This window comes from Aulonocara sp. 'chitande type north' Nkhata Bay, linkage group LG3 (genome assembly GCF_057382095.1).
Source record: "Aulonocara sp. 'chitande type north' Nkhata Bay isolate Kocher_YH1m ecotype deep benthic linkage group LG3, A_spYH_male_GT1.1, whole genome shotgun sequence".
Taxonomy (NCBI): Eukaryota; Metazoa; Chordata; class Actinopteri; order Cichliformes; family Cichlidae; genus Aulonocara; species Aulonocara sp. 'chitande type north' Nkhata Bay.
In genome coordinates, this window is record NC_141346.1 from 39704877 (window position 1) to 39731433 (window position 26557).

Below are 26557 nucleotides of genomic sequence, written 5' to 3' on the forward strand. Positions count from 1 at the left end.
CTGCAGCGTCTGTTTCTACCTGTTCATGTTTCTACAGAGAATCACCATCAAGATATCAAGATCGCGTCTCTCTGTACTGGTTTTCATCTTTACTTGGTGCTGTCGACTTTAAGGTTCATTCCTGAATACTAAGAGAAAAATTATATTTGTGTCCTCATTAGGACAGGGATTTGTGTTGGTGTGTGACTGTAACCTCAGGTTTGTATTGTTAAATGGAGATTATTAGCTTGTGTATTTCAGGTTATTTTATAGAGTAACATTTTGCATTACTTTTAATGCAAAATGTTTTAGTGTAACAAGTGTAATTCATTACTTTTTTGAGTAACAACACTGATCACAACAAAGAGGGAAAATACCTCCAACATGCACAAACATTTGATCACAGAGCGTGGAGCTCTTTTTTGTGATAAATGTATTTTATTTACTTTTTAAATCACCAGTAGACCTTATTTTTGACCTTATAAACAACTTTTTTTTAGTTTAATTTAGTTTTCATAGAAAGGTGGTCCTCACAGAGACTACAAACATCGTCTCTGCTTGCCGTACAAGTCACAGGACGCCCCCGATACTATATCTATGTCATATTATTATTTAATATCATCTTAACAAAAGTGACAAAAAACTGAGTGTGTCTGATATTTGGGCAGCAGAGGAGCAACAGTGGATTCATAAAATGCTCCTTTTTGCTGCTGCAGCTCTCCTCACTGACCTGTAAGACAAACACACAAAGAACAGAAATGTCCAAGTTTCAGGATGTTCGCCATTTAATAACTTGAAGAATATCTCATCCTGCACAGAAGCATAATTACCAGGAAAGCTTCCTAATGTGACTTCAGAATAAACTGCTGCATCAGCTGCAGGACTTGATTTTCCTGTGAGTGGAAAAAAGATTTTAAGACCAGATAAACATGCTGAACAACATTCACTGGAGGTGATGGCAGACTTTGTTTACCTGCTTTCTTCTTGGCTTTTTCATTTTTGGGGTGTTTGACCTCAGCATACATCAGACTGTCCTCTAAAAGAGAAGTCAGAGCTCAGGATACATTTGATCAGCAGGTATATGATACAGAGATGTTGGACATGTGGACTTAGAAGTCGATTTAAACTCCTGACAAGTACAATACATTTAAAAAAATAAAAATAAAAATCAACTGTTAGCAGCGACACTTCAGCTTGTGTCTTATTTGTGTGTGTGAGTGGATGGAGGCTAATAAACTCTGGCTGTCTGAACTCAGATGCATCTGATACTCATTGCACTCACTGCTGCGTTGAAATCCAGCTCTCCCAGGTACTCATTGCCAGACTGTTGAACTACTCAGTTTGTAGCATCACTAAGACCACATGACTTGTGATGTTTATGTACTCACCTGCTAAACTAAGCAGCCTTACCTACCGAGTCTGTCTTCTTTGTCTGAGATCCATTCTGGCACATCAGGCATCTGCAGAGACTTACCTGAGAGCTGAGTCATACCAAGTTTAGAATTTATGGAGCTTTTGACACACTAACCTGTTAGCAGAACTAAATATGTCCATGATGGAGACATTTGGAAAAAGTCACCTCTGAACTGACTTAAGTGATTGTGAGATGAACCTGTTAAACTTTCGACAACCGATCTGATGAAGAGACTGAACTCAAACCTTGGAAGAAGCTGTTTTTATTGTTCTTTGCAAACATTCTGACCTGCTGTGTTGGTCGCAAATTGGTCGCACTCGAGAGCCCTGCATGTGATTGAAAAACTGCATCTTGTGTTGTCAGGGGTTGGAAGTATTTTTCATTTCTGTACCAGTAGTATTTCCATCTAGAAGAAGAAGAAGATGATGATGATGATGATGATGATGGGCTCACAGAGCAATTCAAGGTCACACTGCCCCCTATTGGAACAGCTGTCCTATCAGCACCAAGTCTTGCCTTTGGTTTATCTGTAGTTCATTTTAGAACAATAACATAAAAGTAAATGACTGAATCAGAACAATTTAAAGAACTGGGTGGAAAAATGTAAATGATAAAATGCCATGAAACGATTAGGGTGTCACAGCACCCTCTCTTGGAACACCAACTTTTAGATAATAAACCACAATTGAATTTTATACTATAAAATTTTAATTTTATTCTGCCAAAAATGTTCACATTAAATTATATTTTTAATATAAATACACTTTTTACTAACTACAACACTGAACCTGATAAGCTTTTAAGAAAAGTGGATACAGTGGAAAAAACAGTTATTTCTACTACTCTTCTACTCCTCCCCTTTTGCGAGTGTGGACACTTCATCTCTTTGCTCCTTAAATGCTTTTCTTCTTTTATTGATTTTTATGCTGATTTTTTCCCTTTTTTCCGTATGAGCTTACCTGCGATAGCTTCTGGACACTTATAGATCATTAGGACTAAAGTGTTCTTAACAGAAACAGCAACATTTTTATAGTTACCTTATCCTCAGCGCTCCGTGTGTCTGTGGCCTAGACACAGCTGAAGCCTGATTACAGCGTCTGGGCACCGAACAGCCTCAATAGCCTGGAAATGTGCTAACCGCTAGGCTAACTAGCAACAAGATGCCTTCCCTCTCCACAGATGACTACCACAGCCTCCTGCAGAAGATTGCAGTACTGGAGACAAAAATTCATCGCTTAGAAGTAAACGTGGAGGTAAATGGACTGTGTGGAAATGAAACAACCTTGCCTTTGATTCAAAACAATGGCGATGAGCAAGCTAGTACACAGCTAAGGAGCACAGATAACATGACCAAGAAAGTAGACTTTGTGCACTATTATAAATCCTCAAGTGATAATCCCCCCTTGGACTGTCTTGGTGCAAAACCAAGACATAAATCATGTCTCCTGGAAGGGGGAGGAGGTATCACGGGCAGAGCACAGCGAGCTGAAATCTCTGAAACCGACTGGCCTTCACTTCCTACGAGACAGAGAAGCTCTTCTACCCCTGTATACGAGAGGAAACAGGACTGGACAACCGCGAATAGGAAGGTTAGCAACAAACCTCCAAAACAACTGAATGTGAAACTGCAGAACAGATTTGCTCCACTATCAAAGGACCCTGGATCTATATCGGACAACTATCCATCTAAAAGCAGCGAAGTAAGGTCTGAAAATCTGTTGAAAAGTAAAAGGCCACAGGGAAAGCTAAAGGCTAGGCCTGAAACTCTGATTGTGGGTGACTCTGCCGTAAAGGATGTACAAAGGATGTGCGGTAAGAACACTAAAGTCCTCTGCTTTCCTAAGGATATGGTCAACAACCTGAAGGAGAGAATTCTTCAAATTGCAGATGAATATCCAACTGTGACAAACATTGTTCTGCATACAGGGTCAAACGATGTGTCCAAACAACAGTCGGAGGTTCTGAAACGGGACTTTACTGGATTACTAAATACTGTAAACTCTCTGAATGCAGCTGTATTCATCAGTGGACCTGTACCGCCGGTCAGAGGAGGAGACGAGAGATTCAGCAGGTTGTTTACACTGAATAAATGGCTTATATCAGCATGTACTGACCACTCGGAGCATTTTATCAACAACTTTAATATTTTTTGGGAACGCAGGCATCTGTTTAAAGCAAATGGATTTAATTTTAACAAGTCAGGGGTGAAACTGTTCACCTCCAACTTGTTTTATTCCATACGTCATCCATCTGTGCTTGGTGCCAAGGCTGAGATAAACGAGGAGTTATCTCATAAAGAGGAACAAACAGTACTCCAAGAACAGACAAAGCCCAGCAGAAACCTTGAGGAGGAGCTCCATCTGCCCCCACCCGGGAAGAGCCTCAGAAAGGAGAGACATCTGAGGCAAGAAGAGGGGTCCCTATTTGCCTCCAACTCTCTCAACAACACCAACGACCAGGACCAGGACCAGGGACCACGATCTTCCCCAGTCCCCCAAACCCCTGACAGGCCATCACCCCCATCACCCTCCTCCCCCTCCCTTTCTCCCTCCTCCCCACACCTGAAATTCACTGAAGAGATGATGGAGCGGGTCAATGCTGGGCTCAGATCTACCCCCCGGCCCAATCCCTTTTTGTCCCCCATAAACCCCCCACCAGAGCGGCCAAAGGTTCGCCATCGAGCCCCGCCCTCAACAGAGCAATCGAAGTCACATTGCCCAGCCTCGCCCCCCTTAGTTCCTCCTTACCACCTTCATGCTCTGTCTCCGCAGTCTGATGTGTGATGTGTGGAGGGTCTGGGCTGCGAGGATTATGGCAGTGGTGACTTTTCCCAGGAGAAGCTGGGACCCTGTTTACTAGAAGGTTTTAAATCTCTGTACTTTTAGGTGACAGGAGACATGTGGCCTGGTCAAAACACAGAGAGGTGCACTCTAAAAGATCTTTAAACATAGTAAACATACCTTGTGTGCCACAGACTGCTCCCAAACACGAGGGGACAAGTAATGCCTCTAAAACACTTAAGTTGGCTTTATTAAACGTTAGATCTTTAGCTGGGAAAACATTTTTAATTAATAATTTAATCACTGAGCACAGCCTTGATTTTATGTTTTTAACTGAAACTTGGTTGGACCAAAGTAACAGTGGAGCTGTTCTCATCGAGACGACCCCTCCTAACTACAGTTTTATCAGTGAGGTCAGGGCGAGCAGGAGAGGAGGAGGGGTTGCTGTCTTATTTAATGAATCATTTCAATGTAAGCAGCTATCTCCTGGAAGTTTTCAGTCTTTTGAATATGTGGCTTTACAGCTGAAGGCCCCATCCAAAGTTGTGTTTCTTAATGTTTACAGGCCTCCCAAATACTGCATAGACTTTTTTAATGACCTCAGTGAACTGCTGTCTGTGATCTGTGTTGATTTCGACTGTGTAATTATTGTTGGGGATTTTAACATCCATGTGGACAACCCTCAGGACAAAGGGACTAAAGACCTGAGTAACACTCTGGGCAACTTTGAGCTGACTCAGCATGTAACAGAGGCCACACATAATAGAGGACACACTCTTGACCTACTGATCTCCAAGGGCCTGAGCATTTCAAAGGTTACTGTGTCTGATGTGGGCGTGTCTGATCATTACTGTGTTTTCTTTGAAAGTAAAATCTCAGCCCACATAAATATATCAACAACAGTGATCACAAAACGGTGTATAACTGAACACAGTAGTGCAATTTTTAACCAGGTCTTCCCATTAACACCTGACCTGTCCAGAGGGTCAGTCAATGAGCTCGTCAATAGCTTCAATGCTAACATGTTAAATGTAATGGACACTATTGCTCCCATTAAGGTGAAGGTTATCTCTGGAAGGAAAAAGTCTCCATGGAGAAACTCCACACTGGTGAAAAATGAAAAAAGAGAGTGTAGGAAAGCTGAGCGCAGATGGAGAAAAACAAACCTCCAGGTTCATTATGACATCTATAAAGAGAAACTTCACAATTATAATTTACAACTGAGGAGTGCAAGGAGGTCCTACTTCTCTGACATCATTACTAAAACCAGCCATAATGCTCGGGTCTTATTTTCTACAGTTGACAGGCTAACGAACCCTCCTGTGTCAGTGGCAGCTGAACTTCATTCGACCATGGCCTGCAATGACTTTGCCAAATTCTTCACAGAAAAAATCCAAAAAATTAGACAAGCAATTGGTACATCAACAGCAGATCCAGGATATGTACTGTGTCCACCAAAATCTGTTTAAACACCATGAAACAGTTTCACCCGATTAACAGCAAAGACCTGGATGACATCTTAGGTCAACTGAACTCCTCCTCCTGCTGTTTAGATGTCCTGCCAACAAGTTTTTTCAAAAAGGTCTCAAAGACTTTAGAGTCAGACCTGTTACAGATCGTCAACTTTCTTTATTATCAGGTGTGTTTCCAGAATCACTAAAAACTGCTGTAATTAAACCTATACTGAAAAAGGACAATCTTGACAAGACACAAATGAACAACTACAGGCCGATCTCAAATCTCCCATTTTTAAGTAAGATCATTGAAAAAGCAGTTTCTCAACAGCTCAGTTACTTCTTAAAACAGAATAACTGCTACGATGCCTTCCAGTCAGGTTTTAGACAGAACCACAGCACTGAAACCGCTCTGACCAAAGTGTTTAATGACATATGTCTGAATACAGACAGTGGAAAAATGTCAGTCTTAGTTTTACTGGATCTCAGTGCAGCATTTGATACAGTTGACCACAACATATTACTCAAACGACTGGAGAACTGGACAGGTCTTTCAGGAACTGTACTAAACTGGTTCAAAACATACTTAGAAAACAGGAAATACTTTGTATCAATAGGTAACTTCACATCTGAGCAGACAAGTATCACATGTGGAGTTCCCCAAGGTTCCATCTTGGGACCCCTTCTGTTTAACATTTACATGCTCCCACTGGCACAGATTATAAAGAACAACAAAATAAACTATCATAGCTATGCAGATGACACACAAATATATATCACAATGTTACCAGGAGACCAAGGCCCTGTACAGGCTCTTGGTAAATGCATTGAGGAAATTAATGACTGGTTGTGCCACAATTTTCTCCAGCTAAACAAAAACAAAACTGAGGTAATAGTCTTTGGCGCCAAAGAAAAACGATTACAGGTCACCAGAGAACTTCAATCTATACATCTAAAAACCACAAACCAGGCGAGAAATTTGGGTGTAGTGATGGATGCAGACCTAAACTTAGAAAAACACATTAAGACAATAACAAAGTCAGCTTACTATCACCTCAAGAATATTTCAAGGATAAAAGATCTGATGTCTCAACAGGACCTGGAAAAACTAGTCCATGCATTCATCTTTAGTAGGCTTGATTACTGTAACAGCATCTTTACAGGTCTACCTAAAAAATCAGTCAGACAACTACAGCTCATTCAGAACTCTGCTGCTCGAGTCCTCACTAAGACCAAAAAAGTGGACCACATCAGTCCAGCTCTGAGGTCCTTACACTGGCTGCCTGTCCGTCAGAGGATAGACTTTAAAGTTCTGATGCTGGTCTATAAAGCTTTGAATGGTTTAGGACCAAAATACATCAGTGACCTCCTGACCCAGTATGAACCTTCCAGATCCCTCAGGTCATCTGGATCCGGTCTTTTATCAGTTCCCAGAGTCAGAACCAGACACGGAGAAGCTGCATTCAGCTTTTATGCTCCCTATACCTGGAACAAACTCCCAGAAAGCCTCAGATCAGCTGAAACACTCAGTTTATTTAAATCTAGGTTGAAGACTCACCTATTCTCAGCTGCATTTGAATAAAGCACCAAATCCACACTTTTAAGCTTAAATTTCAAAACTTACATTAACTACTGATTTTATCTACTGTTCTGATTTTATCTGTTTTGATTTTATATACTGTTTTGTTTGTTTGTTTGTTTGTTTGTTTGTTTGTTTGTTTGTTAATTAGTTAGTTAGTTTGTTTGCTTGTTTTAATCAATTTTAAATCAAGCTTTTTATTTGTTTTTGTTTCTAATGTCTCTGTAAAGCACTTTGAATCACCTTGTTGTTGAATTGTGCTATACAAATAAATTTGCCTTGCCTTATTTGAACACCTGCCTATTTTTTGTCTCCTACTTACAAAGAAATGAACAGTCTCTAATTTTTGTGGTTGTTTCATTTAATGGGGAGGCGACAGAATATCAACCAAAAATCCAGTTAAAACACATCACATCAAAGTTATAAACTGATTTTCTTGCTATTGAGTGGAATAAGTATTTGACCGACCAGTAAGGATTCCAGCGCCTCCAGACAGATGTGGCATATAGCTCATTATGAGTATAAAGGCCCACAGAATCATTTTTGTTGTTCCAGGTTTGCAGGCACATGTGCAGTCCTGTCTTAAGTTTGCCAGTGAACATCTAAATGATTCAGAGAATGATTGGGGGAATGTGCGGTTTTCCAGTGAAACCGAAATCATATCTGTCATATCAACTAGACACGCTGTGTTTGGATATAAAGAAATCCTGAGTGTGACCCAAAGAACAACACGTCAAGCAGGCAGGTGGAAAGATTATGCTTTGGGATATTTTTCACTAAGGGTACAGGACAACTTTGCTGCACCAACGGTCAAGGTCATATACTGTACACAAACCCTTCATCTAGCCAGAATACTGAAGTCGTGGACAGGTCTTGCAGAATCACACTGACCCAAAACATACCACCAATTCAACAAAGGAGTGGCTAAAAAAGAAGCACATTAAGGTCATGGAGTGGCCTAGCCAGTCTCCAGACTTCAGTCCTACAGAAATCCTGAGGAGGGAACTGAAGCTTCAAGTTCCCAAGCAGCAGCCAAGAAACCCAAAGGATTTAAGGATGGAGACATCAGTTGCATTGTAGATTTATTATCAAGCCAGAAGAAAATCTGTAGTCTCCTTTTTTCCCAACTCTGTGACTGCGTGGCCTTAATTCAGCTGCCAGACTGTCAGCCAGTTTATTTACACTGGAAATAATGTTGTGGTGTAAGCGGTCATATTAATGTGTGTCACAATTAAATCTCTAAGTTGATGTAAGTATTTGAGTGAAGATGAGGCTAACCTAACATTCAAACTCAAAATCTGAACTAATGTATTTTAAAGTGACAGTCGGATTGTAATCTGATTACATTTCATGTTGAGATTTATTAACAGATTGAGGTTCAGTCATTAAATTATGTTAAATAGCACATATAAATATAAAAATCAATTCAGATACTTACCTTGAGCATTTTCATAGATGACTGTACAGGACGCTAAAAATGAATAAAATCTCATCAGACATACAGCTAATAAAATCAATATAAAATTAAACTTTTTTAAGACAATTTTTTAGATGAAACAATGATCACAACATTGGTGTGCTTATATTTGTCAAACAGGCTCTAAACACAATAACTAAAACAACTGTAACACATTTTGCTTAAAGTCAAAGGAGCTTGCAAAGAAAAGCGTCTGGACTTCTTTAAGTTACTTGAAGACGTTTCACCTCTCATCCGAGAAGCTTCTTCAGTTGTAAGGTCAAATGGTGGAGAGTCCCAGATATAAACCTAGTGGGAGTAACCCCCCACAGAGGGACAAAAGGACCCCCTGATGATCCTCTAATCGCCTGAGCCAAGGTGTGAAACTGGGTGTGGGTCCCAATCAGCCAGAGTTTCGGGTAAGTTCATTGTGAAGCCTGGCCTCACCTTATCATGCGAATTCCTGAGATCAGATGGCCCAGGATGTGAGTGGGCGTTAAGGCGTCTGGGAAGGGATCTCAAAACTGGATTATAGATGGCAGAGAGTTGGTGTCGTAAACCCCCGCCTCTGTTCAAAGATGGTCGCTCACAGTGGACATAGATGGCTTCTTTCACTCCTCTTTCAAACCACCTGTCCTCTCTGTCCAAAATGTGAACATTGGCATCCTCGAAAGAGTGTCCTTTATCCTTAAGATGCAGATGGACTGCTGAGTCTTGTCCTGTGGAGGTGGCTCTTCTATGTTGTGCCATGCGCTTGTGAAGTGGCTGTTTGGTCTCTCCAATGTAGAGGTCTGGGCATTCCTCGCTGCACTGTACAGCATACACCACATTGTTAAGTCTGTGTTTTGGCGTTTTATCTTTCGGGTGAACCAGTTTTTGTCTGAGCGTGTTGCTGGGTCTGAAATGCACCGGGATGTCATGCTTGGAGAAAACTCTCCTGAGTTTTCCTGATACACCAGCTACATAGGGGATGACAATGTTGTTGCGTCTGTCCTTCTTATCCTCCCTCGCTGGTGTCTGGTCTTCTTTTCTGTGCCTCTTTGCTGACTTTAAGAACGCCCATTTAGGATAGCCGCACGTTTTGAGTGCTTCCTTTACATGTGTGTGTTCCTTCTTTTTTCCTTCAGGCTTAGAGGGAACATGTTCTGCCCGGTGGTGTAGGGTCCTAATTACTCCAAGTTTGTGTTCCAGAGGGTGATGGGAGTCAAAGAGGAGGTACTGGTCCATGTGTGTGGGCTTCCGGTAAACTTCGATGTTGAGGTTGCCGTTCTCTTCAATGTGCACAGCGCAGTCCAGGAAAGGCAAACAGTTGTCCTTTGTGTCTTCCCTGGTGAACTTGATGTTTTTATCCACAGCGTTAATGTGCGCAGTGAAGGATTCCACTTCTTGTGTCTGGATTTTGACCCAGGTGTCGTCCACATATCTGTACCAGTGGCTGGGTACTCTTCCTTTGAAAGAGCCAAGAGCCTTCCTTTCCACTTCCTCCATGTAAAGGTTGGCTACAATAGGTGACACGGGGGAGCCCATGGCACAGCGATGTTTTTGTCTGTAAAAGCCTTTGTTGTATTTGAAATATGTAGTGGTGAGGCAGAAGTCTAACAGGGTGCAAATCTGATCGGGTGTGAAGTTGGTCCTGTCCTCCAAGGAGCTGTCTTCTTGTAGTCGTTTTCTGACAGTCTCCACGGCCTCCGTGGTGGGTATGCAAGTGAAGAGAGAGACTACATCAAAGGACACCATGGTTTCATCTGGATCCAGGGTAAGTTTCTGGATCTTGTCGGTGAAGTCGGTGGAGTTCTTGATGTGGTGTGGGGTGTTCCCCACGAGAGGAGCAAGGATGGTAGCAAGGTGTTTAGCAATGTTATAAGTGGCTGAGTTTATGCTACTGACTATGGGTCTGAGTGGGACAGCTTCCTTGTGGATTTTAGGAAGTCCGTAGATGCAGGGTATGGCATCCCCTGGGTAAAGGCGGTGATATGTAAGGCGGTCAATAATTTTGTCCTTTTCAAAGTCTTGAAGGCAAGCTATAACTTTCTTTTTGTAGCTGCTTGTGGGGTCTCGCTTTAAGGCTTCGTAGGTATTGTTGTCACTGAGGAGAGTAGTGATCTTTGTATGGTAATCTGTAGTGTTTAGGACCACGGTGCATCTTCCCTTATCAGCTGGTAAAACAGTGATGTTGTGGTCTTTGCTCAGGGAAGCGACGGCCTTCTTTTCCTGTATTGTGAGGTTGGACGGAGGGACTTTGGCGCTGGAGAGGGTGGCTGAGACTTTCATCCTGATTTGCTCTGCTTCTGTCTGTGATAATTTATTAATCCGTATGGCAGATTCTGTGGCTGTGATGAGGTCCACTATGGGCAACTGTTGTGGAGAAATGGCAAAATTGAGTCCTTTGGCTAATACTCTCTTTTCAGGTTCAGTGAGAATCCTGTCTGAAAAGTTCTTAACCCATTTCTCCTGACTGTCTTCAGGTGTGTTTTCTTCTCTGGGTTGTGTAGGTTCAGGATGAGGAGTGTGTGTTTTTGAAAGCAAGGTGTGAAATTTCCTGCGTTGTCTTTCTTTTCCTTTAGAGTGTCGGGCCCGCTGAGCCTTGTCCACAAACTTGTAAACCTCTTCTAAGATTGGAGAGGGTAGAAGGATTTCCAGTCCACTCATAACCCTTGTGAGGAAATTTATCTCTGAATCTGCCGAATGCCAAGTCACATTGCTAGTATTATGTCGGTGCACCCAGATGAGGGTAACACTTTGGTCTATTGAGGTCATGTTAAGAACTTATGAAAGAGGGCAGTTGAATTTGTTTCTGTTGTGAAGGCATCTCAACGCTTATACACGATGCTTCTTCAGTTCTAAAAACGAATGGTGGAGAGTCCCAAGTATTTAACCCGTAGTGGTGCTTGTCTCCTTTCGAGGTTATCCTAAGGTTTATTGACCCACTATTGTCATCACATGAGCCAAGGTATGAAAAACGGCATGGGTCATTACCAGAGAGTTACAAGTAACGCGTTACTGTAATCCGATTACTTTTTTCAAGTAAGGAGTAAAGTAAGGGATTACTATTGCAAAAAAGGTAATTAGATTACTTTTACTTTCCCGTAAGCACGCTGCATTACTGCGTTACTAAAACCGTGATTTTTTTTGCGAGTGTCTCATGACAATGACGTAAGCGAGTGCGACATTCGTGGCAACAGCTGTGTGCAGATCAACAATGGATAATAGTGCGGGAGAGAGTATGAGCGTGCAGCGTTTAAAGCATGGAAGTACTGACCTTACTTTGAGTTTGATTCCATAAAAAGTGACAAAAACATTAGCGTCCGCTGTTCACTGCGTGGGAAGAAAACTTCTTTTTACAGCGAAAAAACCCCCCTAAACTTCCGAGCAAGCACCGAGTGCGCAACGACGTAATGGGAAACTCACAGAGAAACTGCCGTATCCTTCCACTGACCGCTGGGGCACACCTGCACCAGGGTAAACCTCCGCCTACCCTGCTCCTGCTTTACAGGTGAAAATAGAGCAAAAGGACCGCTAGTCTTTGACTTTATTTATTTTCTGCTGTGTTTTACTTGCATCTATTTGAAAGAGTGAGTGTAAACATAAATATATATATTATGAGCTGGTATGTGCAGAAAATAGGTTTGAACAAATTTCTTCCAGTCAGACAATGTTGCATATAATTAAATTTTTGCTTGATGCATAAAGTTAAAAGATTAAAACTAATAAAACAAGTTTTAAAAGGGACTTTTCCATTTGATTACATTTTGTATGATGAATTATGCAGAAAAAGTAGAATTGGGCTGAAAGAGCTATCGCTTTATCACCTATTCAGGTTGTAAATCACGTTTTTAAAAAGTAACTAAGTAATTAATTACTTTTGAAAATAAGTAATCAGTAACGGGATTACTTTTTTGTGTGGGTCACACTTACAGTCTCTTTACTACAGTGACACAAGCCGGCCAATTTAGCTATCGTCACATTGGATAATGCTTTTCTGTGAAATAATGATGCAGACAAGCCCAGCACAGTTCCAAACAAAACGAATTATTGTACCAGACTATCACTATGATCAAGTGAACAGTGTGATTCGGCACTTACTATTCTCCCTCGGTTAACATTCATGAGGCTGTGTCAGTTAGCAATTCAACACAAAAAATATATAAATTAAAATAAAATACATTGAAAAAAGGTTTGAGTTTTTATTTTCAATCAGTTCAAACATAATTATGTTAATAAAAATGTAAAAAAAAAGGAAAATGTCTGAAAATGAAATGTCTTTTCCTTCTTTAATAAAGGTAAAAATTTAACAAGCTATCAGTGGCTAATTCTGACTAAATCCAACGTTCATTTTCACATTGACCAATACCTTTTGTAAATCTGTGCAAACATGTCATCCTCTGCTAAACAATTACTAAACCATAATAAAACTATGGATGTGTTTTTGTAAGGGGTTATAGTGAGGATGCAGCAAAAGTTAGAGCGAAAATATTCTGCTTGTTTTCTCTTTTAAGCAGACGAAGATTTTCCTGAGATAATGTAATAATAATCTCGTCACCTGATATGAGTCAATGGAGAAGCAGTCTCCTTCTCTCATTGCTGACGGTAATCATTTGAATAAACTGGTATTTTTTTAATTACACTTTGGAAGTCTGTGTTTAACTGTATGGATAGCCTATAATATTGATCTTCACAATCCACAGCAAAATAATAATGAATTATAACATTCACTTGTAATAAATAGAAGGGGTAGCACCAAAAACATAAATTCATTAATTACAAGGCCCAGCCCAAATGACTGTTTCATTAAAATGGAAATCTTCACCTGCCTTTAAGAAGCAGGTAAGCCATGCCAGCTGTGAACACTGGGATCATATAATGCACTTACACCTGCGCTTCTGCACAGCTGCGAAGCGCCAGTATTCAGAGTGCCATCCCTACATCACACAGCCAAAATCATGTTCGCTCGCCCTTACGGGTTGGTAGCTGCTGCAGTCCCCTCCTGAACGATAGGTGTCACCACTCAAACAATACAAAATCAACGATGAGGAGAAGTCAAAACCGAAAGCAAAAAAATCTTCTTCTTTTTTTCCCCAAAATAGTTCCCAGAAAGTCTCATCTTTATAAACTGTATTACAACAGTGGCCATATCACCTGCATGGAACAGTTTGCTCGTAAAACACTTTATGCTCTGCTTCTGCGTAAAGTCCAGTTCACCATTAACTTTTTATAATTATTTGAACAATTCTCTGAGCTTCCGTACTAAAATGTCACCAGCACGATCTTACAGTCGTGTCTTCCCAGGTTACAAACGCCAAGGGGCAAATAGCAGCTTGCGATATCGGATGTGATGTCAATTTGACCTCAAATTTGTCCGGTAGTGGGGTCAGAATAGTCGTTTATTCTTCCTAACTCCAGGGTGTCGTTTGCATTCAACCGTTGGACGTTACATCTTTAATAACACCAATAATAACAAAGGTTTCGAAACTCATCTGACGTCAGACCCAGAGCCCGAACAACAACCTGAAGCGTCATTACCAGTGGCGCAGACAAAACTGAAGGAGTACAGCCTGTGGCACACAAATCAGCTAAAAATGGGAAAAATCTACCAGGTTGTGGTTAGTACATTTTGGGGTAGGAAGACGGTGATTGACTTGGGCAACACTGAGGAGCAGTTTAGGAGCATGACAGTGTTACAGCTGAAGGAAAAAATACGGAAGACGTTTCCAGACATCCCAGGTAAAGATAACACGGAAACACCTGTAACGCACTTTTCTTTTGATGGCCGAAGATGACGGCAATGTAGTATCTGAAAAGTCGTTTTACTGATGCCCATTAACACTGGTTAAAGAATTAACGAAAAAAGGGTACAAACGTTTCCAGCTGTCTGTGAACGTTTGATTAGACCACAGAGTACAAACTTCAGCTTCCACGTGCTGAAATAAACCTAAAAGAAAATCAAGTGTATCAGATGACTGGATGGGGACAAACCAAAACTGATGGTGAACCTGTTGATGAGCTGATGGTGGTGGACGTGTCTCTCATTGAACCAAAGGTCTGTAAGAAACAGTGGCCTGGTCTTACTTCCACTGTTATCTGTGCAGGTGGATATGGGACAACCAAAGGATTCTGTCAGATGTTTTCTGTGATTTCAGTGAAAACTTGTGTTCTGTTGACAAATGTATAAATAAAATAATATAATCTGACAAATTTAAAAAAAAAAAAAAAAGAAAAGAAAGAAAGAAAAGAAAAGAAAAAAAAGGTACAAATTAAACTGTCTGTGTTGGGTGGGGATCCCAAGGTTTATTATATATGGAAACAGTACAAGTTAACATCCTATATTTACATTAAACAAGTAAGCAGCTATAACTTACTACTGTAAAATCTAAAGCTAAATTAGGTGGCATTATGCAGCACAGTTTAATAGATCAACTTTTTTGTCAAGGCCAGGACTATTCTTCAAAATTTTGCAGGCACAATTAAAGTTGGGGTGATCACATCCCTTAGATTTACCAGGTGCAGTGAGCAGGTTGGCTAGAAGATATAAAAAAGCACACCACATGAAGTGTGCAAAGATACATTATTAATGGTGGGTTTGCATGCAAGGACTGTTGTCCAGGTGGCAGTGAATAACTCCTCCTGCGTTATTTCCTGTGTTTTATTGTGACATGGTCACTCCTTGAATTAATACTGGAACTCTGCACTTTAATTGTTTCTGGAGAGTTTAATTTCAAAATGTCCTAAAATTTTTAGAAATATAGCAATTTTTAAGTAATATGTATTTAATGTTAGTTCTCGAGACCAACCTAAATTTAAAGGTCAAATTCAATTTGATGAAGGAAATGTAACGGGGCAGCACGGTGGTTAGCACCGTTGCCGCACAGCAAGAAGGTCCTGAGTTCAATTCCACCATCATGCTTTCTTTGGGTCTTTCTGTGTGGAGTTTGCATGTTCTCCCTGTGTTTGCGTGGGTTCTCTCTGGGAACTCCCACAGTCTAAAGACATACACGTAGTGGGGATAGGTTAATTGGAAACTGTAAATTGCCCATAGGTGTGAATGTGAGCGCGAATGGTTGTCTGTGTCTATGTGACAGACTGGCGAGCTGTCCAGGGTGTACCCTGCCTCTCGCCCTAAGACAGCTGGGATAGGCTCAAGCACCCCGCGGCCCTGAAAAAGGATAAGCGAATGGATGGAAATGTAACATTTTTCTTAGAATAAAATTGATTATAATGAATGTCCATCAGTTTCCCCTAACTCAGTGAATAACATGAATAAATGTCAAATTTTACTCTGTGTGTTTGTTTCAGAGAATTGGAGGATGATCTTTACAGATGAGCGTCTGGATTATGACGACCGCCTAATATCGAGTTATGGAATACAGCACTTGTCTGTCATCCATTTAGTGGAAAAGCTTTCTAGAGGAGGATGTCCAGATGATTTGCCTACCGAGGAAAACAGTGGGATGGGTGACAAGACTGGCAAAAACCTAAGTATGGAAAAACTTTGCAATATTGAAACAACAGGTCAATGACCTACCGAGGGAAACAGTGAGCTTTGTGCCAATAGTGGCAACAAGTGTAAATAAAAAACAGAAAGGAAGAAATCTGGCTTTTAAAACATTTTATTGACACAATAAAACAATACTTCAGTGTCCCAAGAACCCAAACAGTTTATTCAACATCCTTTCTGGTTAGCATAACAAGAAATATCCCCAACTACAACCAGTGAGTGGAAGTTGTCCTCCAGTTATAGTAGAGAGCTTCTGCCCCAGTGCTACTGGCAGGGAACCTGTGTTTGATTGTTGTGTTACAAATCTGTCTCTGTCATTTTTAAAATGGTTCAGCTAGGCAGACAGCACACAACACAAAGAGACAATGATACATTCAGTATGAGTGATGTTTAAAATGTTTAGACTTTCTCTGCCTGGGAACTAAAAACAAATTAATGCACCTCATGTAAATGTATTTATGATGTAATGATGAATGTGGTGAATGATTCATGTCAGCACAACAGGGATGTTCTTGGGATACTGACAGTTTAAAAAAAGACCCTGCTTTTCTTATTTTTTTGTTTTTTCTGAATTTAGTGTCACTTCCCACTAAACATATTAACCAGCTAACTGTTTTAAATTGAGCTAATACAATGAAATTAGCTAAAGTTGAAGTTTTTTCTATATGAAAATACACTCTATAGACACAAGTTAGTTAAAAACATCCCAAATCTGTAAAAAAACAAACAAACAAACAAAAAAAAAACGTTTCTTGTCTGATATTTGCAGACATGGTATGTAGTTGCTCCTGCTGACATTTACAATATTTTGTATATGTTTGTTGAATACCGTTACACGTGTCAGTCTTGTAGATGTTATTTTGACATTCATCTGTAGGGGATGCTACAGCTATTCCAGGGGAATTTATATTTTACATTACCGGATCTACATGGCCAAATTAACCCCTTTTTTAAAATGTATTTATTTTTGTGTGGAGTTTGCATGTTCTCCCCGTGTTTGCGTGCGTTCTCTCCGGGTACTCCGGCTTCCTCCCACCGTCCAAAGACATGCAGCTTGTGGGGATAGGTTAATTGAATAATCCAAATTTTCACTAGGTGTGAATGTGCGAATGAAAGTGAGTGCGAATGGTTGTTTGTCCCTGTGTGTTGGCCCTGCGACAGACTGGCGACCTGTCCAGGGTGTACCCCGCCTCTCGCCCTATGACAGCTGGGATAGGCTCCAGCGCCCCTGAAAAGGATAAGCGGAAGCGAATGGATGGATGGATGGAAGGATTTATTTTTACCAATTCAATGCAAGTATATAAAAAACAAAACAAGCAAAAAATGTTATTTATATATTTCAAAGAATAATACACCCAAGTTGTTAACAAGCACTATGAGTCAGAGTTCACCAGTGAAAAGCAGGAAAAAACATGAACGCACTAATCAAGCTCTGAATCTGACTCCACTCTTCACTCACTCGTGAACAAGAACTCAAGATACTTAAACTCCTCCACTTGGTGCAGCAAATCATTCCCAGCCTGGAATGGACACTTTACACTTTGTCCACCTGAGAACCACGAGTCAGACATTAAGATGCTAATTTTCATTCCAGCAATTTTACACAGCAACAAATCTCCTCAGTGTGAAATCATCGCACAATGAATTCACATTGACACACACACACAGAGGGAGAGAGAGAGAGAGAGAGAGAGAACAGGGTAAAACAAAAGAGAACAAGCTTTCAACCGTTACCTATAACAGTGGCACAAAAACATTCCTGATAAATGTCCTCACTGACATTTTGAACACTTTGGACCCTTGTTAGATTCTTATAGAAGACAGCAAGCATCTTCAGGCCCTTTGAGCTTTAAGAATCATCTTTGTTGGACTAAAACAAACATCATTCTGTCATGGAAATCACTGCACGGGCTCGGGTACACTTCCAGAAATCATTGTGAACACTGTTCACTGTACCATCAACAAATGTAGGTTAAAGCAAAGAATAAGCTTTAAGTGACCACAATCCAGAAACATTGCCATCTTCTCTGAGCCAAAGCTCATGTAAAATGAACTCAGTCGAAATGCAAAACCTTTCTGTGATCAGACGAATAACAATATATATTTTATGAAAAATATAGGCACAGTTTTCTCTGGATAAAAGAGAGGAGGGGAAATGTGTCTTCTCTGTCCAAAAGGGGAACAAGTGTCCTTTGTCCTTTATTTGCAGGTATTACAGTCGAGTCTTGTCCTGTTGAAGTTTCTTTTATAAGTACGGCATGCATTTGTGGAGTGACTCCTGTGCACAACTTTCAGTCATAAAACTGTCACCATGCCTCTTTAATAAATCCAGTAACTTTTTACATCAAAAGAAGGCTTTGTGTTGCTGCAGTAAATCTGTCCCTATATGTTCCTCTTTCCTATGAAAACACATTTTTCACAAGCTTTTCTAGTTTATATGACCTGTATAAAATAACAGTGAAAGAACAAGTTCCCGGGTTAGTGAAAGTTACAAAAGAAATGTTATACTTGTCTTTGCCTGCTCCATAATACTGTGATCAACGTTTTCTTTTTCTTTCGTCTTCTCCATGTTCTGTTTAGGTTCCTGTCATTACAATTATCCCCAACAGACGGAGTGCAGCAAGCTTTATACAATACAGAATCAAAAGGGGAAGATTTATCAGGTCAAGGTTTCTGGAGTTGGCGGAATGAAGGTGATTGACCTGTGCAGCACCTCTGCAGAGTTTAACAGGTTGACCGTGAAGGATCTGAAGGAAAAAATAATGCAGGAATTTCCTGGAGAATCTGGTAAGAGAAACAGGCCCACATGTTGAAATCATTTAAACTCTTACACCAAGCAGTGACATTATATTTCTCAACATTTCTTCATAAGCAGCCAGACTTCTTCATTAAAATTGACTGTGTTTCATGTAAACACAGAAACAGTAAAATAAGCTTTTAAAATGTAAAGTAAATTATGCAGCATGTTTAGATAAATATGTAAAATTGCCTGCTAAAAATATTATTAGAAGAACACAACTCTTGGTTAAAAAATAAAGATTTAGAGATGACATTTCAGATAACATTATTGCCCCAGTTTAAACACTTTAGTGAAGTTAAATATTTATAGTTTCAAACCTTTGTTATTAATAAATTATAAATGAAAGGTTGTTTAAAAAAACTCAGCAACACTTCTTTCAAACCTTAATAACAAGGTGCAGAGTTATTTCCACCACAGCGAGTCATCCTCTGAGGTAGACAAATAGAACAGGTCTCTACACGCAGCTAACTGTAAGATGAGCACACAAGGACTGTCATGTTCCTGGGTCTTTTGACCCAGCGTTTTAAGTTTGAGTTTATTTTGTTCATTAGGTTATCTAAGTTCATTTGGTTATTAGACTCCTTGTGTTTTCGTCCCCTGTATTTAAGCTTCCCCTCACCCTTCGTGTTTCATGCTGCGTGTCTTATGTTATCAAGTTTGTATTATCATGTCTGTCTCATGTTTCCTGTTTTATTTTGAAGGAGTCGTGTGTTCTTTGTTCATTGTATTTAGTTTCACTTCCCTTGTCCTGTCATTAGGCTCATGTCAGTCAGCTGTTCCTCCATGTGTTCCCACTTCCCCTAATCATCCTCCTGTGTATTTAAGTCCTCTGTTTTCAGTGTGTGATGTTCAGGTCGTCTGTTGTCCACGCCATGTTTCCCATGCCATGCTTCCAAGTTTCTTGTCTAGGTTTGTCTTATTGTTTGTTTAGATTCCCCAGTTTAGGTTTGTGTTAATTTTGCTTCAGTTTGCCTTGCCCTTTGTTTGTACCTTTTCTACCAGCCATATTAAACGGCTCGCCTTTGGTTAACATTTCAAGTTCTGTTCCCTGTTCCTTGGAGTCTGCGTTTTGGGTCTTTTTGTCAACCCCTACAGTCTGCCCTCGCCAGACTGTGACAAGGACCAGTTACAAAAACAAAGTCAGTCTCTCAAAGTGGCAGTGTCCTTAAGACTCAACTTCAGAGTCCTAAACAACACACATGCCAGCGATGCATTTTTAGTATATTTGCAAACAAACAAAATTATTGCTATTCCACCATCTAATTTCACAGTTAATGAATAAAAGACCATTCAAATTACTAAACATAACTAGAAACTATAAGTAAAAGTAAACTATAAGTACTATACATACTCTATTAAGAGTAAAAGAGTAAAGGATACCAAGTTCAAAACTTTGGAATTAAATCCAGATCTTTTATTTGTGTAAGCTATGGTGAAATAAAGAGGGACAGAGCCTCACCTAGCCATGAAACTGCTTGCTGGTCAGCTGTCCATTACTCTTGAGCATCTGAAAATGGGACATGTAAATGTAAAAAAAGGCAGTAATTTATAAATATTTAATGTAATACTTTTGTAAAATTCCTTGAATTAAACCTGAGGCTGTGCACTTCAATCAAATATTTAAGGTGTTATTTAAAATACACTGCGGTGGTTAGATGCAAAATTACAAAAGAATCATGCCATAGTCAAAATACTTTTGGGCCTGACTCTGAGAACTTTTGATGGACACCCTCCTTAGTACAGCACAGTCATCAGATTATTTCTGTATAGTGTTGAAGGAGAGGCTTTAAAGGATTTGTAAATTTAGAGGCCCATCCAGGACAAATCTTTGCAGGCACAATTAAAGTTGGGGTGATCCCATCCCTTAGATTTACCAGGTGCAGTGAGCAGGTTGGCTAGAAGATATAAAAAAGCACACCACATGAAGTGTGCAAAGATACGTTATTAATGGTAGGTTTGCATGCAAGGACTTTCTATTGTGCAGGTGGCAGTGAATAACTCCTGCATTATTTCCTGTGTTTTATCATATATTCACTCCTTGAATTAATACTGGAACTCTGCACTTCAATTGTTTCTTGAGTTTAATTTCAAACCCGTTATTGGGCAAAAATGTGAGTCCAAAAATATCCTAAAATGTTTGAAAAAATAGCTATTTTTAAAAATATATATATTTAATGTTAGTTTTCGAGAGCAAGCTAAATTTAGAGGTTGAATTAAATTGGATGAAGGAAATGTAACATTTTTCTTAGAATAAAAATTGATTGCAATAAATATCCATCAGTTTCCCCAAACTTGGTAAATAACATGAATAAATGTAAAATATTACTCTGTGTGTGTTTGTTTCAGAGGATCTGTGTATGACTTCTGTTGATCAGCATATGGAAGATGACGACGCCCTACTATCGAGTTATGGAATACAACACTTGTCTGCCATCATGTTAGTGTTAAAGGTTCGTGGAGGAGGAGGAGGAGGAGGAGGAGGATATCCAGATGTTTTGCCTACCAGTGAAAACAGTGGGATGGTTGACAAGACTGGCAAAAACATAAGTATGGAAAGACTTTGCAATTTTGAAACAACAGGTCAATGTCCTACTCAGAAAAATAGTGAGCTTTGTGCCAATAATGGCAACAAGTGTACAGTGTTATGATCCAGGTCATGATTTTGTGTATCGTCTTTGCTCGCTACACCTGAGGGTGTAGTAGTTCATTCTTTCTGCTGTTTGTGCTAATGTAAGTTCCAGGTGGAGGCTGACCATTGGTTGAAGACTAAATAGGGCTGACTATAAATTGGGACCCGTTCCTGTGTTCAAACAGGCTGGGTTTTTAGCCCTGTACCTTGTGTTTAGCTGTGTGCTGTGTGTGACCAGGTTTCCATGACGAAAAGAGCTTAGTTGTCTTGTATAGATTGTAAATAGCGTAAATAGACGTTTTCTGATTGATCTGGTAGCTGTAGGGGTGGGTTTTTGTTTTGCGCTCCGGTTTTTGGAGAGGAAGAATTTAGGCTTTTAGAACATTTTATTAACATAACAAAACAATACTTCAGTGACGCAAGGATCCAAACAGTTTGTTCAACATCCTTTCTGGTTAGTGTAACAAGAAATATCCCCAACTAAAACCAGTGTGTGTAAGTTGTCCTCCAGTTATAGTAGAGAGATTTTGTCCCAGTGCTACTGACAGGGAACATTTGTTGGATTGTTGTGTTACAAATCAGCATTTAGTTAGCTGCTCTTGATGTGTCAGGCCAATCTTCACTACTAAAGACAGCATGACAGAGAACGGAGAGACGGTTATATATTTGTTACAGCACTGAGGATGGTCATATGTTTAAAATCTGACTACACAGTTTGTGCGTATTGATGATTTAATTTGTAGTTTCTATAAATCAGGTGTAGCTCTCTTTTTTTTAAACTGGTTCAGTTAGGCAGACATCACACAATACAAAGAGACAATGATAATGATTCAGTATGAGTGATGTTCAAAATCTTTAAACTTTCCCTGTTTCAGGACAGCACAACAGGGATGTCCTTGGGTTACTGACAGTTAAAAAACAACAACAACCCCCCTAAAAAAAAATGTTTTCTTCTGCTTTTCTTATTTTTTATTTTTTTGTTTTTCCTGAATTTAATACTACTATCCACTAGAAATATAAACCAGCTAATTTCACTGTATTAGTTTGATTTTAAAAAGTTGGCTTCAGCTGAAGTTTTTTCTATATGAAAATACACTTTGTTGAACTCTTTATAGACACAAGATATTTAGAAACATCACAAAGTTGTAAAATAAAACATTTCTTGTCTGATATTTGCTGACACAGCGTGTAGTTGCTCCTGTTGATAATAACAGTCTTTTGTATATATTTGTTGAATACCCTTACAGATGTCTGTCTTTTAGATTTTATTTTGACATTCACCTGTGAGGGATGCTACAGCTTTTCCAGAATCATTTTTATTTTACATAACAAGATCTACATGACCATATTGACAATTTATTTTACCAACACCATACAATTGTTAAAAAAACATAAAACAAAACAAACCCTATGTTTATTTTATTTTATGTGTCATTTGGATTAGTGTTGTGGCTTTGCCATAACTTAATCTGTTCTGCAGGAGATTTTTTCACTTACATGTATCCAGTGATGGGAATAACGGCGTTGCAAGTAATGGCGTAACTAATGAGTAATCTAACTACTTACTATTCCTATCGTTACAACGCCGTTACAGTTACTAACAAGTAAATGCGGTCCGTTACTATTTTTCAACAAACAGACGGTTGAAGCTGTGTTCAGCTTACCGCATCTTATATCATTTGCACGGAAGTAGCTGTAAGTAATCTGGACGCTACAGCTTTAAGCAGCTGCGCGCACTCCCGCAGACGGTAATCACGATCACTTTCTAGCACAACACCTGGAGCTAAGGTGGCAAAATAATCGCATGAGTGCTGCTGTTTGACTGAGGAAGAATAAAGTAGTCGTGGTAAGCCAATCACATGACCACTTAAAGACAAAGCAACAAGGTGATATAAACCAGTTTTTAAATTGTGTTGATAGGCCACGTAAAACCAGAGTCATGATAAACAATATATACGCGGCATTTTCTCCTCAATAGTTTCCTCATGTTTACTGTCTAAGGACAGCGCAGCAAGCACTCTCTGCTTATGAGCAAACAACAAAACAGGGGAAGTTTTAGGAGCGACGGAGCAGAAAAAAGAAAACCAATTTTTTGACATGTGAGAGATTTGTGACGTTTAGCGTGTTTGGAGTGTGTAGTTAATGTGTTGTCTTGTGTAGTTAGTGTGTAGTGTTGTGGTTAGTTTTGTGTTGTGTGTCAGAACAATGAGGCGACTGCTGTCTCCAGGTAGAAACAGGAGTGATACACCTGCTGCTGTCAGACCTGCAGGTATCAGGCTGTGATGTTCTCCTTTATAGTGGACAGAAATTGTGTTTTTGGAGTGACACAAATAATTTGTGTGGCATCTTACTGAATGCAGAACAGCTGATTGTTCTGTAAATAGTTTGAAATGGTTATTAAAAAAAATAAGGTTAAAGGTAAATGGATGCAAATAACTTTGTTGTTTGCAAAACTTGTGCATAGGATTTTAAAATTGACAATTTATATTTGCATTTAAAGTTATGAAATATGATTCAATAAACACGTTTCTGGTTGTTACAGTAAAAAATATCACTTTTTCTACTCTGATTTTATGTTTTTTGTCTGATGTTAGATCAACTGTGTTAATACACTATGTCAAAATGAAAACACAACTGTAAATTCAGACACGTGAGGTTGTGCTGAAAAGAATGATGCCAAACAAGGCAAAGTAAATAGTTTTTAAAGGTAAAATGTGGAGGGAAAATCAAAAGTAGTTAAAAATGGACCCCAGGGGGTTAAATGTTTTTTTTTTAAAGTAAAGCAATAGTTACTTTTCAAGTAATTAATTACTTTTAGAAGATTGTAACTCAGTTACTAACTCAGTTATTTTTTTTGAAGAAGTAACTAGTAACTATAATTAATTACCTTTTCAAAGTAACTTGCCCAACACTGCATGTATCAGTGAGTCAGACATTAAATGCACATTCTGGTGATTTAAAGGGACTATTTGAGTATTTTGATTATTAATGATTGACATTCGTTAAACAGAGTTAAATTCAAGAAACATTATTGTTAAAATGGATTTGTTATACAAAATTAATAGAAAAGACATCAGATATCCTTTAATATTGTTTAATGTTCAAGAACAAATCAGCCTGTAAAACTTTTGGCTTCTCTTTCAATAAAATCTGAAAGGAAAAGGCAACATGAGAGTATTGTGTGTGATGAATCAGAGTGACTGCTGCCTCTTAGTTTGCATGGCACTGCAGAGGACTAAGTAAGGATTCATCTTCAAGCACTCAATAGTGAGCTTCAGACGCACAAAGAAGAACTCACTCTGAGGACAGATGATGTTTTGTCATGATCCACCCTCTGATCAGAGGTGGAACAGGTGTCAACCCTTTGAACCTGAAGGAGGGTGGTGATTTTGCATTTCTGAGAAGCTTGATGTCATGGTTAAGGCATTGTTCATCATTGTTACTGTGGCTTCAAACACCATCAGCAGATCTCAGACTTCCTTGTCTGCTCACGGCCCCCCTCCTGGACCCCCTGCAGTTTGCATACAGAGCCAACAGGTCTGTAGATGACGCCATCAACATGGCCCTACACTTCATCCTGCAGCATCTGGACTCCCCAGGAACCTACGCCAGGATCCTGTTTGTGGACTTCAGCTCTGCCTTCAACACCATCCTTCCAGACCATCTCCAAGGCAAGCTTTCCCAGATGAATGTGCCTGATCCCATCTGCCGGTGGATCACTGACTTCCTGACGGACAGGAAGCAGCATGTGAGGCTGGGAAAGAATGTCTCGGACTCCCGGACCATCAGCACCGGCTCCCCTCAAGGCTGTGTTCTTTCTCCTCTGCTCTTCTCCCTGTACACCAACTGCTGCACCTCCACCCACCAGTCTGTCAAGCTAATCAAGTTTGCAGATGACACCACTGTTATTGGACTCATCTCGGACGGGGATGAGTCTGCCTACAGGAGGGAGGTTGAACGTCTGGTGTCCTGGTGCAGCCACAACAACCTGGTGCTGAATGCCCAGAAGACAGTGGAGATTATTGTGGACTTCAGGAAGCACACAGCTCCACTCCCCCCCATCATCCTGTCTGACACCCCCATCACCTCTGTGGACTCATTCCGCTTCCTGGGTACCACCATCACCCAGGACCTGAAGTGGGAGCCCACCATCACCTCCGTCATCAAGAAAGCCCAGCAGAGGATGTACTTCCTGAGGCAGCTGAAGAAATTCAACCTGCCAACACGGACGATGATGCAGTTCTACACTGCAATCATCGAGTCCATCCTCACCTCCTCCATCACCGTGTGGTACGCTGGAGCCACTGTCAGGGACAAACAGAGACTGCAGCGTGTTGTGCGCTCTGCTGAGAAGGTGATTGGCTGCAGACTCCCATCTCTGCAGGACCTGTACACCTCCAGGACACTGGGGCGTGCAGCTCGGATCTCAGCTGACCCTTCTCACCCTGGACACAGTCTGTTTGACCTGCTCCCCTCAGGCAGGAGGCTCCGGTCCATTCACACCAGAACCTCTCGCCATAAGAACAGTTTCTTCCCCTCTGCTGTTGGACACATGAACAATAACCATATGACTGTTATGGTACGCTGTGTTCACTGCATCATTCCATGTTTGGCACTGATCACCACCTGCACTCATGTATATATCATGTATATATATCTATCTACTTAGCACTTTTAATTCTTATTCTTATTCTTATTTTTAATTTCATGTCTATTTAAACATAATTTATAACAGTATGTTTGCACTGAAGCACCGCAGCAATTTCCTAATGTTGTAAACCTGCTCAACATTTGGCAATAAAACCCTTTCTGATTCTGATTCTGATTCTGATTCTGCTGTGCAGATTGTGGGCCTGATGCTGAGGTTGGTCAGATCCTCTCTCTCTACATAGGTTTCAGAACCAGGACACTGTTGTGACAAACATTGAAGCTCAACATTTCAAATACACTAATGTCAAGAGTCAGAGAAGAAGC

At 40.1% G+C, this 26557-nt stretch overlaps 1 protein-coding gene and 1 long non-coding RNA gene across 2 annotated transcripts; one reads left to right on the plus strand and one right to left on the minus strand.

Moving 5' to 3' along the window:
- Window positions 1-675: 675 nt before the first annotated feature.
- LOC147335640 (uncharacterized) lies at window positions 676-1177 on the minus strand. The gene is made up of 3 exons (XR_015128605.1): window positions 953-1177; window positions 810-872; window positions 676-709 (listed from the first exon to the last, which is right to left on the minus strand). It is a non-coding gene; the product is annotated as an uncharacterized LOC147335640 (long non-coding RNA).
- A 12869-nt stretch (window positions 1178-14046) lies between these two features.
- LOC147335641 (uncharacterized) lies at window positions 14047-24744 on the plus strand. Its single transcript, XM_086280557.1, has 4 exons — window positions 14047-14383; window positions 15953-16135; window positions 18735-18941; window positions 21301-24744. Exons 1-4 carry the CDS (start codon window positions 14239-14241, stop codon window positions 21600-21602), a joined length of 837 nt encoding a protein of 278 aa, XP_086136683.1. The 5' UTR covers window positions 14047-14238; the 3' UTR covers window positions 21603-24744.
- Window positions 24745-26557: the final 1813 nt, after the last annotated feature.

Bases quoted from the DNA above. Each gene is read 5' to 3' on its own strand.
- LOC147335641 (XM_086280557.1), top strand. From the start codon at position 14,239: ATGGGAAAAATCTACCAGGTTGTGGTTAGTACATTTTGGGGTAGGAAG. The intron at 16,136-18,734 runs GTATGGAAAAAC...TGTTCTGTTTAG, and splicing joins CAAGACTGGCAAAAACCTAA to GTTCCTGTCATTACAATTAT. The intron at 18,942-21,300 runs GTAAGAGAAACA...TGTTTGTTTCAG, and splicing joins GGAATTTCCTGGAGAATCTG to AGGATCTGTGTATGACTTCT.